Source organism: Malus domestica, chromosome 02 (genome assembly GCF_042453785.1).
Source record: "Malus domestica chromosome 02, GDT2T_hap1".
Lineage (NCBI taxonomy): Eukaryota > Viridiplantae > Streptophyta > Magnoliopsida > Rosales > Rosaceae > Malus > Malus domestica.
In genome coordinates, this window is record NC_091662.1 from 2656373 (window position 1) to 2670631 (window position 14259).

The window sequence follows — 14259 nt, forward strand, 5'->3', positions numbered from 1 at the left end:
TTTAAAATCACTTCAATTCAAGTACTTTAAAATCACTTCTAAACCAATCGTAAAATGTTGACTTTTAGATTCCACCGCATTAAGATCTAGGATTTTTCTTGATAGGACCACGTATAGGTCCTCTGACATAACAGGAGACACGTGGCAAAAGATAAATAGTCCGAAGCCCAAATCGGTCATTCCACATCACCCGCCCAATGCGGTCAAGTCGGAGCTTTGGAATTTCGGTTGTGGATTTTCATAACACGTTGCGTTTGAAAATTAGAGCAAAAACTTCAGCAAAAAAAAAAAAAAAACACAGAGAAATGGGAGCCGGGAAGAACATCTGGAACGCCATGGAAGTAGCTGAGCAAGCTTCACATTGCTCCACCTCTCAGATCCCTTCTTCTTCCCTCTCCATCGACCCCTCCCTCCCTCTCTCTGACATCTCGCCTCTCATCATGTCAGTCTCTCTCTCCGTTCGTTTTCTGCAACTTGCTTTTAGCTCAGATGAATTATCCGATTTTTGGATTTGAAATCTATAACCTTTTAAAAAAATTCAGTTTGGTCGATGATAAATTGCAGGAAACGAGACAAATGTGAAAAAAAAAAGATTCGATTTTGTTATTTTTGCGTTTGCTTATATTTTACATTTTAAGAGTTTAACAAAAAGCAAACGGTACTATTTATTTTAACGAAAAATTATATTATTACACTAAAAAGTTATTATTTATTTTATCTTTTATTTTGTCTTTATCTTTAAATTTTTTAAATCCTTTTCATTTTTCCTTATGTGCTTTGATTTGATTTGCAGAGAGCTGTGCAAGGATCTGTTTAGTAAATGGTCAAATTTGGAGAACTCTCGCTTCTCCGTGGAGACGATTTCGGGCGGCATCACAAATCTACGTGAGTGTTGTTCTTCTTCTTGTTTGTTGTGTTTGGATTCTATGAGCTAAGACAAGTCATCGTTTGCAATTGAAAGATCGTTTTGGTGAAAATGTTATCAAAAAACCAAACTTTGATTTCGTTATTGTTCATTCGATTTTTCTGAGCGTTTGTCAGTGCAGAGCTGAACTGAGTTAGTGATCATTGATACATGCAGTGCTGAAGGTGACTGTCAAGGAAGAGAATGGAAACACCGTGTCTGTGACAGTTAGGTTGTACGGGCCTAACACGGATTATGTTATCAATAGGGAACGCGAACTGCAGGTAGTTTTGTGAACTTTTTAATGATGAGTGTAGAAGATGAAATTCTTTTAGTATTAGTACTATTTACAAGATTAACGGCTCATTTGGAAGTGCCTTAAAATGACTGAAAGTGTTTTTGGCGAAAGTGTTTTTGGCGAAAGTGTTTTTGGGTTTCAAAAACACTTCAAGCAATTGAAGTGCTGTTTCAGGATTCACTTGCATTTTACTAATGATTGATTTCAAAAGCACTCACATCTAAAGCACTTTCAATCATTTTAAAATCACTTCCAAACGAGCCCTAATTATATTCATTGAAGGATATGAACATACGGGCATACAAACACTTATCGTTTAAGATAATACTCAACTTTCTCATTTTCTTTTCCCTTATATCTGATCTGTATGCTTCTCTGTCTATTTGGATTATTCACCTATACTTAGTTTGCTCTTCAATTTACAATATTGATGATGCTTTACTTGCATGCTTCACTTGTGTTTGCTTACTGAATATTATCTTCAGGCAATCAAATACCTCTCGGTTGCAGGATTTGGTGCAAATTTACTGGGAGTTTTTGCGAATGGGATGGTGCAATCTTTTATCAATGCACGTACGTTAGTCCCATCAGGTAACTAATGGTTATATAATTTTTTGATAAGCGAAATCATTCTTCATAGAGGCCTCCAAGGGGGCACTTACATGCGCACCAAAAGTATACATAGTTAGAAAATCAAAAGCAAATCAAATAAACAATAACAAGAGTTCTCTGGTTTTATATGACCATAAAAAAACAGATGGATTAATTCACCATTTCTACCCTTCAAAATCTTTTCTTGTCCGGTCATTGAATGGTCGAAACTGGTATACAATCAGAGACAGTAGGTCGCTTTCATTGAAATAAATCATATGCATTTTCAGGGTTCTTGCTGAACTGAATCTGTCCATTGACATGATTTTAACTCATTCCAATCTTGGCAGACATGAGAAATCCAAAGCTGGCTGCCAATATTGCCAAGGAACTGCGCAGATTCCATGAAGTGGAAATTCCAGGTTCCAAGGAACCTCAATTGTGGATTGACATGTTCAAGTTCTTTGAGAAAGGTTTTCTCCTAGTCTTACCCACCTCCTCTAGACATTATGTTCTACATGTCTTGTTAGCTAGATTGATATTAGGCGATTGGAACTGGCCGTGTTTTGTATGGGCAGGTTTACAATTCATATTATTTTTTAACATCAGTTCATACACTTAAGTTTTTCTCATGATTGCGTCACCGCCTGATTGCAGCATCTGCTCTGGAATTTGACGACAATGAGAAGCAGAAAGTTTATAACACCATTTCATTTAGTGTAGTTCACAATGAAATGATTGAGCTCAAGGTATCTCCACCATCCTTGTTTACCTGTTGCTGGCGATCCTTCTAATCAACTTATGAAGTATGTAGAAATTGGCATAACAATGACGACTGGAAGGCAATGCAAAAGTGTTGTTGACAGTGATACATTGATGTAACGATAAAGGAATATATTTGTTTGTATCAAAATGTTTGTTTGTTTTCAATTGTCATTCGGTGTTTCTGTGTTGGTTGGCTATAATGTACTTGTGCATATTTACCTAGACATTTCTCCTGAAAATGGAACAGGAATTGACGAGCCTTTTGAACGCTCCAGTCGTTTTTGCTCACAATGACTTGCTTTCTGGAAATATAATGGTTAATGACGAAGAAGGTATTCCACACTTCTTTTTCACCATCTCTTATTGTTGACTCCTCAAAAGACATTTTGTAAAGAATAGTCAAAATTCAGTCCTGCGATATATCTGTTTGTGTTAGTTGCCTAGGGTTGTGACGTCTTCCTTTGCACGCCATTGTTACTGGATGTCCAAGATGGTCAGAAACAGAATGGGATTTCCATGATGGTGATTTTGGTTCCTGGTGCTTGAAATGGTATTTGGACATGCATAGGGGGGAAAGCAAACATAGATTAAATTTTTTCGGTTCATAACTTGTAAAATGAAAGTAACATTGTTTTTCGATTCCACTTACATTTCTTTTTTCTGATGAGTTTCCAGGTAAACTATACTTCATCGATTTTGAGTACGGATCATACAATTATAGAGGCTTTGACATCGGGAATCACTTCAATGAATATGCAGGCTATGAATGCGACTACAGTTTGTATGTTTTCTATTTTCTTGATCCATCTCCTCTTCTTTAGCTTCATACCATGGCGATCCCATGGGATTACGTTAGATTGTTGAACATGGTGTCAATGCAGATTGCCGAATAAGGATGAACAATACCACTTCTTGAGGCATTATATACAACCTACCAATCCACATGAGGTAAACTGGTTCAAATTTAGAAGTTTAGCCCTAAATGAAGATGTTAATGTTATCGGATGATATTCTTCCCTGTAAATTTTCGTTCATATTTCCGATTCCAACAGGTATCAGACAAGGATCTTGAAGCTCTGTATGTTGAGGCAAATACATATATGTTAGCTTCTCACTTGTATTGGGCTCTATGGGGAATAATCCAGGTGACCTCTTACTCCAGTTGTGCTTCTCCTCTCAAACCATAAAATTTATCGTCGTAATATAATTCTGGTCAACCGTATGCAGGCAAAGTTTTCTCCGATCAATTTCGACTACCTCGGTTATTTCTTCCTGCGATACAATGAATACAAAACGCAGAAGGAAAGATGCTTCACCATGGCAAGATCACATCTCTCGCAATCTGAGACCGGCTTGAACATGAATGCGCAATAAGTAGGTATCGGTGTGTGATGAATTTGTAGGGAAAGCAATTCTTTTTACCAGTTTTGGAAATGTTGTGAAATATTCTTTTGTAGCCAAGATGAACAAATAATTGGCATTTAGGAGGTCCCAGAAGTGTTGTATAATGCAGAAACTTTTGTGTAGCTGATCTCTGTAATGTTTTTCGAGTATTCATGAATAAATTTGTTAGAAAGAATGATCATTTTTCGTTTAAGCGCAGCGATATGAAAGAGTATGAAAAATTTGCACAGGCAACTAACATATGTGTATCATATATGTGATAAAGTAAGTTCACCAAAACAAACATCCTCGATCACCTAGCACATTTCATGGTACACGAGAACCTATATACCGATGCATTTAGAATCCTGGCGTGTCCGACGAAGCCTCTAGGGTTCTACATTACGTGTAGTCCAATGAATCGTGAAATTTTCAGAAACATACGAACCAAAAGAGTGAACCTTTGAATTTGATACGATTTACAGTTTCTAAACTTGAAGAACCTGGCAGTGAACTATGTGACTTTTAAGGCGGCCCCTGCCGGCAAGGCTTGACCACAGATTCGTAACCAAGGTCTTGAACTGCCCTTTACCTGCTATAGTTTCCCACAGATGCTCGGCACTTTCCCCGTGAACATCACTGGAGTTCGAAACATCAACCAGCGAGATGCTCATGTTATTCCGAACGATGCAAAGTTTACCGTTGAGGGGAACGAGGGAAGCTGCCTCCAAAGCCCTAGAATTACCCAAATGCATCTTACTGTCAATGTGCTTGCTCCAAGAATCCGTCGCTTCGTCATAGACTCTAAGTTTGCAGCCATCTTTGCATTCCAAAGCATAGAGATGGCTGTTTAGAGAAGCACTAGGATTTCTCCAGCCTGCAACCATTCCGTCATACACAGAGTTCCAGGTGTCGTTTTCTGGTTGGTAGACCTCGCTCAAAACTTGTCGATGAGACCCTAAACCCTTCAAGAACCATTTGCCTTCGTAAACAACCCCAATGAAGGGAACCATTGCTGTGCTCATCTCCGAAATGAAGGACCATCTGTTCTTGTTCGGATCATAGACTTCAGCTGATTTCAGAGACCGATTTACTCCCTCATTCTCCCCGCCGGCAACATACAGGCAGTTATTTATAACACACGAGCCAAAGAAATGCCGCCTCCGAAGCATATCTGGGGCACGGTGCCATTTATTGGTCCTGGCATTATAAAAAATGACTCGCCTCATTGATCCCTTCAGCGGATCTTTTCCTCCAAATAAATACAGGTGACAGCCACCGAGTACAGCACAACCAAACCCTAGGGCTGCAGAATATTCCTTAGGGACAGGAGGGAGGGGTTGCCAGAGCTGGCACACGGGATCAAAAGCATGCCAAGTGATTTTCCCTTCTCGATCTCTCTTAATTAGATATATCCATTCTTCTGCAATGCCAAGGTTCCTACGGAGCGAGTAAAAGAAGTTAGCAGCCAAAAGACGGAACCATCTTTTGCAAACCAGGCGGAGCTTGCGATGCTCGACTCTTGGGACCCGAACTAGGCAAGCAACAGCAAGATCATCTGGGAGTCCAGGAAGCAGAGGGGATTGAATGCGGCTACTCTCACCACGTGAAGGCTTACTCCTAGTTGGATGAATGGATGATTTAGTATCGGGTTGAAGACAGAGCTTTGCCCCAGGGACATACTTTTTAGCTCCAGCAACACTTTTAAGGCCAGCATCTACTCTACATAAGCATGCTGTTGTATCAACCTGCAAAGAGAAATGTACATTACTTAAACGCAATCAACCAAGTTATTTTCCTTTCAAAATACGGCAACTCCACAAAATGCATAATCTAAACACAGTTTCCCTGATCTCATGGTAAGTCATTACCACAAGGGCGCAGGTTTGCAGCCAATTAAACGCATATGAAACCCACGCAAATGTACTTCATATTTAATCTACAACAGACTTAAATCAGCGCTTGGCAACACCGACAATCCTGGAAACAGAAACCAAACGGATAAAAACAAAGCAGACAAGAGTATAGGTTTTGAATTAGCAAGAAGCCAAAATTTTCTTGTACGGGTACCAACAAGTAGGAAGTTGTCTATGTTGCAACCTTGGAGTTCAAATGTTTGTTCTCCTCTAGCGTTTTCGTTGCCTTTTACACCTTAGGATGGGCACGCAGGATGTTTCCATTACTAGAGAAATTCCAAAATTGTTTGGAAATGGAACCGATCCAGCTGATTATACGATTTCAGTTGAACTCATTGGACAAAAATGCACTTTATGATAAACGATTCCAACACTTACAAAACACAAAATTTTCATCGACGATTAACCATACGACCAATATTCTCCCTGGATTCAAGGAAAGCGGACACAGTTGAACTTTATCCACCATCAATTCATTTTCTTAAATTTGTTCTTCTCCAAGGTTATAACACTTACAAAAAAACACACAAATCATAAGAAAAATATGAGAATCGGACAATTCGAAATGTAAAAGCCAGAAAATGAAATCTCAGCAGCGCACACTGTAGGAAACAAAACATGAAAATATCGGAAGATTTGACAAAAAGAAACTTACCAGCGGAGGCTGTATTCTTGTGTCCATCTTTTCCTCCTTTCAGGAACTTGCCAACACCAGATTTTGCACCAAAAACTCCACCTCAGAAATCAAATTACCAATCTTTCAATCGTAATGTCCTAACTTTTGAACCTAACCAAAACTTCAACTTCAAAAACTCCACCTCAAAATTCAAATCTTCAAGTTCCAGAAGAAGAATCACAATCGGAAAACATCACACGAAGAGGAACCCCAATTGGAAAACACCACAAACCCAACATTGCTCACTTCATTTCTCATCAAAACCAATAAAAATAAAAACCCCAATTGGAAAAAGCGTCCAAATTTTTCAAAAATCACAACCCAAAACCTCCAAAGATCTTATATTTTCAACAAAAAAGATGAAAAGTAAGAGAACCCAAAACCTCCAAATGCGAGACAGCACAAAGACTAGGAGGCAAGGAGAGCAGTGGAGGAATATGTGGAGACCCCTCTCGCCATTAAAATTGTTTCAGTGGAGTTTAGGGCCCATTTTTTCACCTCAGCGGCACAATCCACCAAAGCACAAGTGTGTTGAACAAGAGAGGGGGGGAAAGGAAGGGCAAACCTAAACCATTAAGAGGACCATGGAAAGGGAGAGAGAGATGGTTTTGATTGAGAGTGATGACGATTTGGTGGTTGTTTCGCGAAAGAAATTGAGTAACAATTCTCAAACCGAAGATTGGAATTGGAAGTTAGCATTTGTCTTCTGAGACTTTGGGGAAAAGAGAGTGGGAAATTTGAGGGTCAAAACTCGAAAAGCTCATATTTTTTATATTTAAAAATGGTTTTTTGTGTTTTAATCAAATCAATAAAATTGATTAAAAAGAAAATTAACACACAATTGTATATGAATTTGTTTGTTGTTTTGTTTTTTTTTTATTTGCTTTAATATCAAATTTTAAAACATAAAATTAATAAAAAACTAAAGCGGAAAAAAATCATACAAATAATCAAGGACTTGCATCAACTAGTGTTTTCCATAAGATCTTCACTTGCAAACAATTGAGATTGTTTCTCCTTTTGTTTATAATTTTTTTTGTTAAAGGTACTTTAAACACGCATAACCAAACATTCAACATGCATTATGTATATATTTAAAATAAAATTCATATGATACAATGAAGCGTCAGACATGTTTTATATATATCTCAAAATTAAGCGCTTTTAGTTGTAAAAAAACCCGTAACACAAATTAATTTTTATTTTTATTTTTTGATCCAAGCTAGTGTTATTTATCAGATGAAGAATAATGGGGACATTTTTACCAAAAAAAAGAATAATGGGGACATAGACAAAGATTCAAAAATAGAATAAGAGGTGCCCCGCGGGCCCACCACATCACAAATCACAAATACGGGCCCCACCAAAGTGCCAAATTGTATTAATGACACAAGATTTTCTTGTATGTGTGCGTTGACCCACGGCACCATCCGATCATGAGGCTCCCACTCCACCAAGGGTATTTTGGTCAAAATAAATACGAGCGCTATCCTAAGCCCATAATATTAGTTATTGCTTGGTGATGATCAAATTAAATTCGTCCATGGACTGAAGTGCGATTGGATTATCATAATCGAATTAATTAAGGGCTCGTCTGATAAGTGCATTTTGATGATTAAAAGCGTTATTAAAGAATATATTTTTAAGTTCCAAAAGTATTTTCTGAAGCACAAATTATGTACTTCAAGTGCTAATCTATGATTAATTTACATATTTACTAAGGATTGGTTTCAAAAATATTTTTACTAAGGATTGGTATAAAAAACATTTTTACGAACTCTAATTTGTGATGCCATATTTTATTGTCATATATATTTATATATTCGATAATTTTTCATAATAGATTTAGTATGCACCTCCAAAAAAAAAAATGAAAAAAATTCACCAGCGGGGGTAAAAGAAATTTTTTTAAGTGTGGCAATCATACTGTCTCGTGCTGTTAATTGTTCGTGCTTTATTATATAACAACAATGATATAGGGGTAAAATAAAAATTTTAAGCATGTCGATCACATCATCAATCACGTGACATTAGTCATTTATGTATTATAATAAAGATGGTAAAAGAGTAAAAGAAGAGATTTTTAGTATGACAAACATACTATCGGATGATATTAGTCATTAAAAAATCTTTCGAACAAGAGGTTTTCATGTGGAGGGGATGAATGGTAGGAAATTAAGTGATAGGATCATTGCCCCTGTGAGTTTAATTGGATATTTGAAGTAAAATATATTTAAGGGATGTCTAGTTGACCTACAAATGTGACTACATTTCTTAAACTTCCCCATGTTCTTTGTAGCCGTGAAAATGGTGGTTTATAATTCTAAGGTGTGGTATACACGAGACTCGTTAACATTAACTCGTCTTTGTCATGCTCGAAATCCTCTTAAAGAATCCAAAATTTACTCTTTAATACATATAAACATGTTTCGTGTAGGAGAATAGAGGAATATGAGAAATTAAAAGCGACTTTTAAAGTGCCAAAATATTTGTCGGAGAAAGCATAGAAAGTAATTTTGGACTGTTAAAATTAGCAGCCCAAAAAAAAAAGGTGCAAAACATGACATGGTGGAGCATTCAACATTGAGCATTAAGATACCAAAATAGTTGGTAAATTTTCTAGTTCACACGACTTTTCAATCTTCAAACAGTTCAAGAAGGAATATGTGCCTAACACCGCACTTTGAAAAAAAAACAAAAACCCGTTTTTACATCCATCATATGTCTTTCATGATCCACTACAGGTAATTTAGTAGTTGTCGACAAATTTCAAACTCGTATTTTACATGATACGTTCTTGGTTCTATTCTTGACACGTGTGAATCACACGATAGTAGTCAGAAAGAAACTTAAATACTTTTGTGAGTCTTATCGACTCCTAAAATAGAAAACTATCATGATGAATCAACTTGCTGATCTCTCTTTAGAAAAAGAGAATGTGATGTCTATCATGCAATTATCCAATTTCAATTGCGTCATTTGACAAATCAATATTTATCATACTCAATAAAAATTTGCTACATGATAAAATAATTACAAAAAAACATCTTAGCTAGACCTAAATTCCTAACCATTTGTCTCCTAAAGTTCTTTTGACTGATTCTTAACTTGATATTATAATAAAAATAAAGCAAGATCATTAGCTCCAACTTCTTTTTGTTTTTTGCTTTATTAAACCCATGATTGGGAATAATCCAAATCATCCAAAAAGGAAATCAATTAAAATAACGTCCACTAACCAATATTTCTTTCACAAGTTTACTCTAGTTTTAGGAAGATGGCAAAAGTGTATTATTAGTTAATCTAACTTTTTTTTGTTAATCTCTCAAAATCTTGTGATGGGGAAGAAACTTAGAATAAGACTTTACAACAATATTTGTACATGAACTGATATAGGTTTGGCATCGCGATTGATAAGTCTCTCTATTTTTTTTTAATTTCTTTATTTTAAAAGTGTGATATCATATTTATATTAATGAGGCCGGCTCTAAACGTTTAGAGGTCCTGTACAAAACTTAGACGGTGACCCCTCATCTTTATTTAAAAAGTGTGACACCACAACAACAGCGGCCAAACCCAATACATGCACAATTAGGTAGAAAGCTTGAACCGCTAGTGCTTTGGTGATGTCTTGCACATTTATGTACATGTGTATCAGTGTACATGTAAGGAAAATTTTGGGGTCTTTGCAAACTTGGGACCCTATGCTGTGACACATTTTGCACACTCTTATGACCGGCTGTTGTGCGGAAGCGGCATTCGACTGTACGTGAAAAATTAAAACAGAACAAAATAAAACCACTATCAACAAGAACACCAAGATTTATACTGGTTCGGCAATGCCTACATCCAGTTTGGAGACGACGGAGTATTCCACTATAATCAATGAGAACATACAATAGTGTTTATCACTCAATTTCCCAAAGACCCAAATAACCCAAGCTCTCACACTTACAATAGGAAGAGAAAACCAAAAAAAATACAAAGCAAGACAATTTGAGAAAATTCTTCTCTATGCCGAATGGCTTCTTGCTATTTTTCTCTCTTCCTTGTTGTTCACCTCTCAATGCTTATGGGCTGCACCTTGCTCCCCTTTTATAGCCAAAGAAAAGCTTCTCAAATACATCAATGGCCAAAGGCCTACCATCAAGTCAAAAGAGTTGGGCACAAAGAGTTAGGCACAATTATAGTTTGTCTCCCATTACCACAAAGTAGCCCAAAGAATTGAACTTTGACTACATGTTTGAGTCAATAATCAACACCGGCCATGTACTAATGAATGAAAGTTTTAAGTTAAATTGTAATATAACTGTCGTAATAATTTAATACTGAACTCGTCATTTAAAAGAATTGAACTTAAAATATTTTAATTATAAATGTGGATGAATATTACAAAACCGTAATCCATACTGTGAAATTGAAATAAATCAAATACTGCTCACGTAAGACCATGTAAGATTTCCATGAGAACGGCTGCATACGACTAATTCAATCTTCTTGTTTTCCAGAAAAGTCACCCATCTTTTTTTCTCTTTCAATTCAGTCTCGTCTTAGAAAAACAAACACGTTTGCCCACTCACATTAGCAGCTAATCATCCTATTAGACCTACGACGGTTCGTGAGCAAGATAAGAAGTAGATTAGACTAAACTCGAAAATTATCCAACTGTGTTATTCATCGTATGCACTTTCGAAGGATGACTTATCCTTAGAAAAAGTTGGAATTTTACTACAAACACAATTGAGGATGACTTATGTAAAAAGCACTTATAATCATAAGTGTTTTTACTTCTAAGGGCTTATATTAGAAATTTAGAAGCACCTCGAAATTTTTGTTAAAAACCAAGTCCTCCTTGAAAAAAGCATTGAAAGTACTGTTTCATAATGAGTACCTAACATACCCTTAATCCAACTACTCGATCGCATGAACTCAAACCCGACATCCAACCTTGTGCCTCAGACCAATGACCCCCACACGCACCTGAGACAATCGGAACCCGGGCATGGGAACAGTAGTGCATTTTTCAGTTAATCCCACACGACACCTCATTCTTGTGTAGCACCAAATATCACATGAGACTAAAGTTATCCTTTCCAATCCAACGTAACCTAATGCACTATTCCAATCCTAGTCAATGAACATGGTCACAAGGCGGGAGTAGGATTCTCTCTTTTCCAAATCCCTCTCCCCTTCCCTTTACTCTGATTTAAACAGTTATGATTAAGTCACATCAATATCATGTGTTGACTTCCTATAGACAAAGAAAGATAAAAAAAAAGTGTGAAAGGAGGGTAGGAAATTTAGAGAGGAGAGAATCCTACTTCTATAAGGCGATATCTGTAGCAAAATTTCACTATCTTGCACAGTAGAATCGTACAGGCTTTGTGTTGGAATTTGAGTGTGGTATTCATTCATCATGTCATGCAAATTCAAACCAGTTATTCTTTAGCACTAAGTAGAGAATGATAAGAGTCAGAGTGAGAGACTACTTTTCCTTTTTGAGGGGGATGTATGTTGAAACATGTCTTTCCCAACTTGGGGGACAAGGAATGGTGAGACTTGACTTGTTTCATTCTTTGCGAGGTTCATTGGATTTGAAGTTATTTGCCCATACGAAGGAAACTGAATTCTGCATATTGTTATTTATTTTTCTTCATTCCGAAGACAGTAGTTTGCAATTTGCAATGAAAAAATGACACATATGAAAATCACTTCTTAAAAAAGGTATCTAAACTACATATTAATAGAACTTTCTTTGTCAACCAAAAGAGATAGAATACTTTTTAGTCTTTTATTACAACAAAAAAAGTTAATGACAGTGACGTAATTTCACAAAACAAAATTTTGTTATTTTTTGCACCTACATGTAATTTTAACACCTCTATTTTTCTTTGTCCCGAGGAGAATGGTGTGGCTCCAGTGGCGACTATATCAACGCGTTATTTTCTGCAACTTGCAATGAAAAAAAAAGAAGATATGAAAATCACTTCTCAACAAAAAAAAAGTATATAGCTTAATTTATGAATTGCAAAATATTACACTGGTAAAAAAAAAAAATATATATATATATATATATAGAGTACTGAAACAAAAGGAACAACCAATTCTCTAGCTAAGCTATCATAAACTTGGAAAGAACCAACTCAGTCCCCATGTAGGCTTTAGGTGAAGCATGATAGTAGCATTTTCTTGATTTTCCAAATTTCCAACCATCTAAGTAGAAAGGATGAGAAAAATCACACATATTGCTGCCACTGCGTCCAGCAAAAGAGGAGCCAAAACATGAACCAACTCCTAACTCTACAAAATATATGCAGTTCGCTTCCAACCCTTTGAAACTACTCGGTGGAAACGAAAAGGAACAACCTCGGCTTGTTACAAATAATATTTGGTTCCCCAAACTCTGTATCTCTGTAAAGCTTCCGCAATCGTTCGGATCAATCTTGTAAACTAAAAAATCACGAGTCACTAAATCGGTGTTCCAATCACTCTTTATCCGATCACAAAAACTAAATCCCAACCAATCCACTTCAGTTAATCCAGAATTACTCTATGGATGTACCATCAGGTGTATCGACCGAATAAGGTTCACGTATAAATAGAAGCTGACTGATTGGAAGACAATGACCGAACGACCAATCTCGCAAACTATGGCAATGAGAGCATCTGATAAAACTTCAATCTCGGAAAACAGGCCCTTAATCCATCTACTCCTATCCGCATGATGGTGAAGAAACTAGAATGAATAAGTCTTTTCAGTTGATTTTTTGTTGGTGCCTACCTGACTTTACAACAATATTTTTACGTGAATTGATAGATGTAATTGGCATGGTGATTGATAAGTCTCTAATTTTTTAAATTTATTTATTTAAAAAACACGATATCATATTTATACTAATGAATGAAAGTTTTAGGTTAAATCACACAATGACCAGTTACATACCCATTGAAATCAAACAAATACTTCCATGAAAACAGCTGCATATGCCTAATTCCAAATTATCGTTATACAGAAAAATCACCCATCTTTTTTTTGCTTTCAACTAAATCTCCTCTTAGAAAGACAAACACATTTGTCCATTCACATAAGCGGCTAATTAAGTCAGTTATCCTGTATATTCCATGCACGTCTTTAGGTAAGCAAGATAAGAAGTAGGATTAGAGTACTAAACTCGAAAATGATCCAACCGTAATTCATCATGTGTACTTTCGAAGGATGACCTATATATCCTAAGAAAACGTTAAAATTTTATTAGAAATGCGTTTAAGACTGTTAATATGGTCCGGTCTCACTCTTGCCATGTCACCATTTTGAAGAAGACTCTTTCGCCGGAATGCAAGTATGCTGAAACATGTTTCACAAAAAAAAAGTACACGAGATGCAAGTATATAACTTAATTTAAGAACTGCAAAATATAACACTGGTAAAATAAAACAAATAGGGCAAACAAAAATAGTACTGAACCAAAGGAACAAAAATTCTCTAGCTAAGCTATCATAATAAACTTGGAAGGAACCAACTCAATCCCCACCAGTAGCGCTTTGGTGGAGCATGAGAGTAATCGTCTCTGGATTTTCCAAATTTCCGACCATTTAAGTAGAAAGGATGAGAAAATTCACTCATGCAGGAACCAACTCCCATCTCCAGAAAATAAATGCAGTTGGCTTCCAATCCTTTGGAATTACTCACGGGCAACGAAAAAGAACAACCTCGGCTTGTTAGAAA

The 14259-nt window shown here is 36.4% G+C and overlaps 2 protein-coding genes across 2 annotated transcripts; one reads left to right on the forward strand and one right to left on the reverse strand.

Moving 5' to 3' along the window:
- The first annotated feature begins 224 nt into the window (after nt 1-224).
- LOC103448253 (probable ethanolamine kinase) lies at nt 225-4155 on the forward strand. Its single transcript, XM_008387507.4, has 11 exons — nt 225-442; nt 794-885; nt 1082-1188; nt 1688-1793; nt 2144-2266; nt 2451-2542; nt 2806-2890; nt 3234-3339; nt 3440-3506; nt 3611-3703; nt 3786-4155. The coding sequence occupies exons 1-11, from the start codon at nt 306-308 to the stop codon at nt 3930-3932; spliced, it is 1155 nt and encodes a 384-aa protein (XP_008385729.2). The 5' UTR covers nt 225-305; the 3' UTR covers nt 3933-4155.
- A 28-nt stretch (nt 4156-4183) lies between these two features.
- Nucleotides 4184-7286, reverse strand: LOC103448263 (F-box/kelch-repeat protein At1g55270-like). Its single transcript, XM_070805589.1, has 2 exons — nt 6513-7286; nt 4184-5689 (listed from the first exon to the last, which is right to left on the reverse strand). The coding sequence occupies exons 1-2, from the start codon at nt 6537-6539 to the stop codon at nt 4430-4432; spliced, it is 1287 nt and encodes a 428-aa protein (XP_070661690.1). The 5' UTR covers nt 6540-7286; the 3' UTR covers nt 4184-4429.
- Between the last annotated feature and the right edge of the window lie 6973 nt (nt 7287-14259).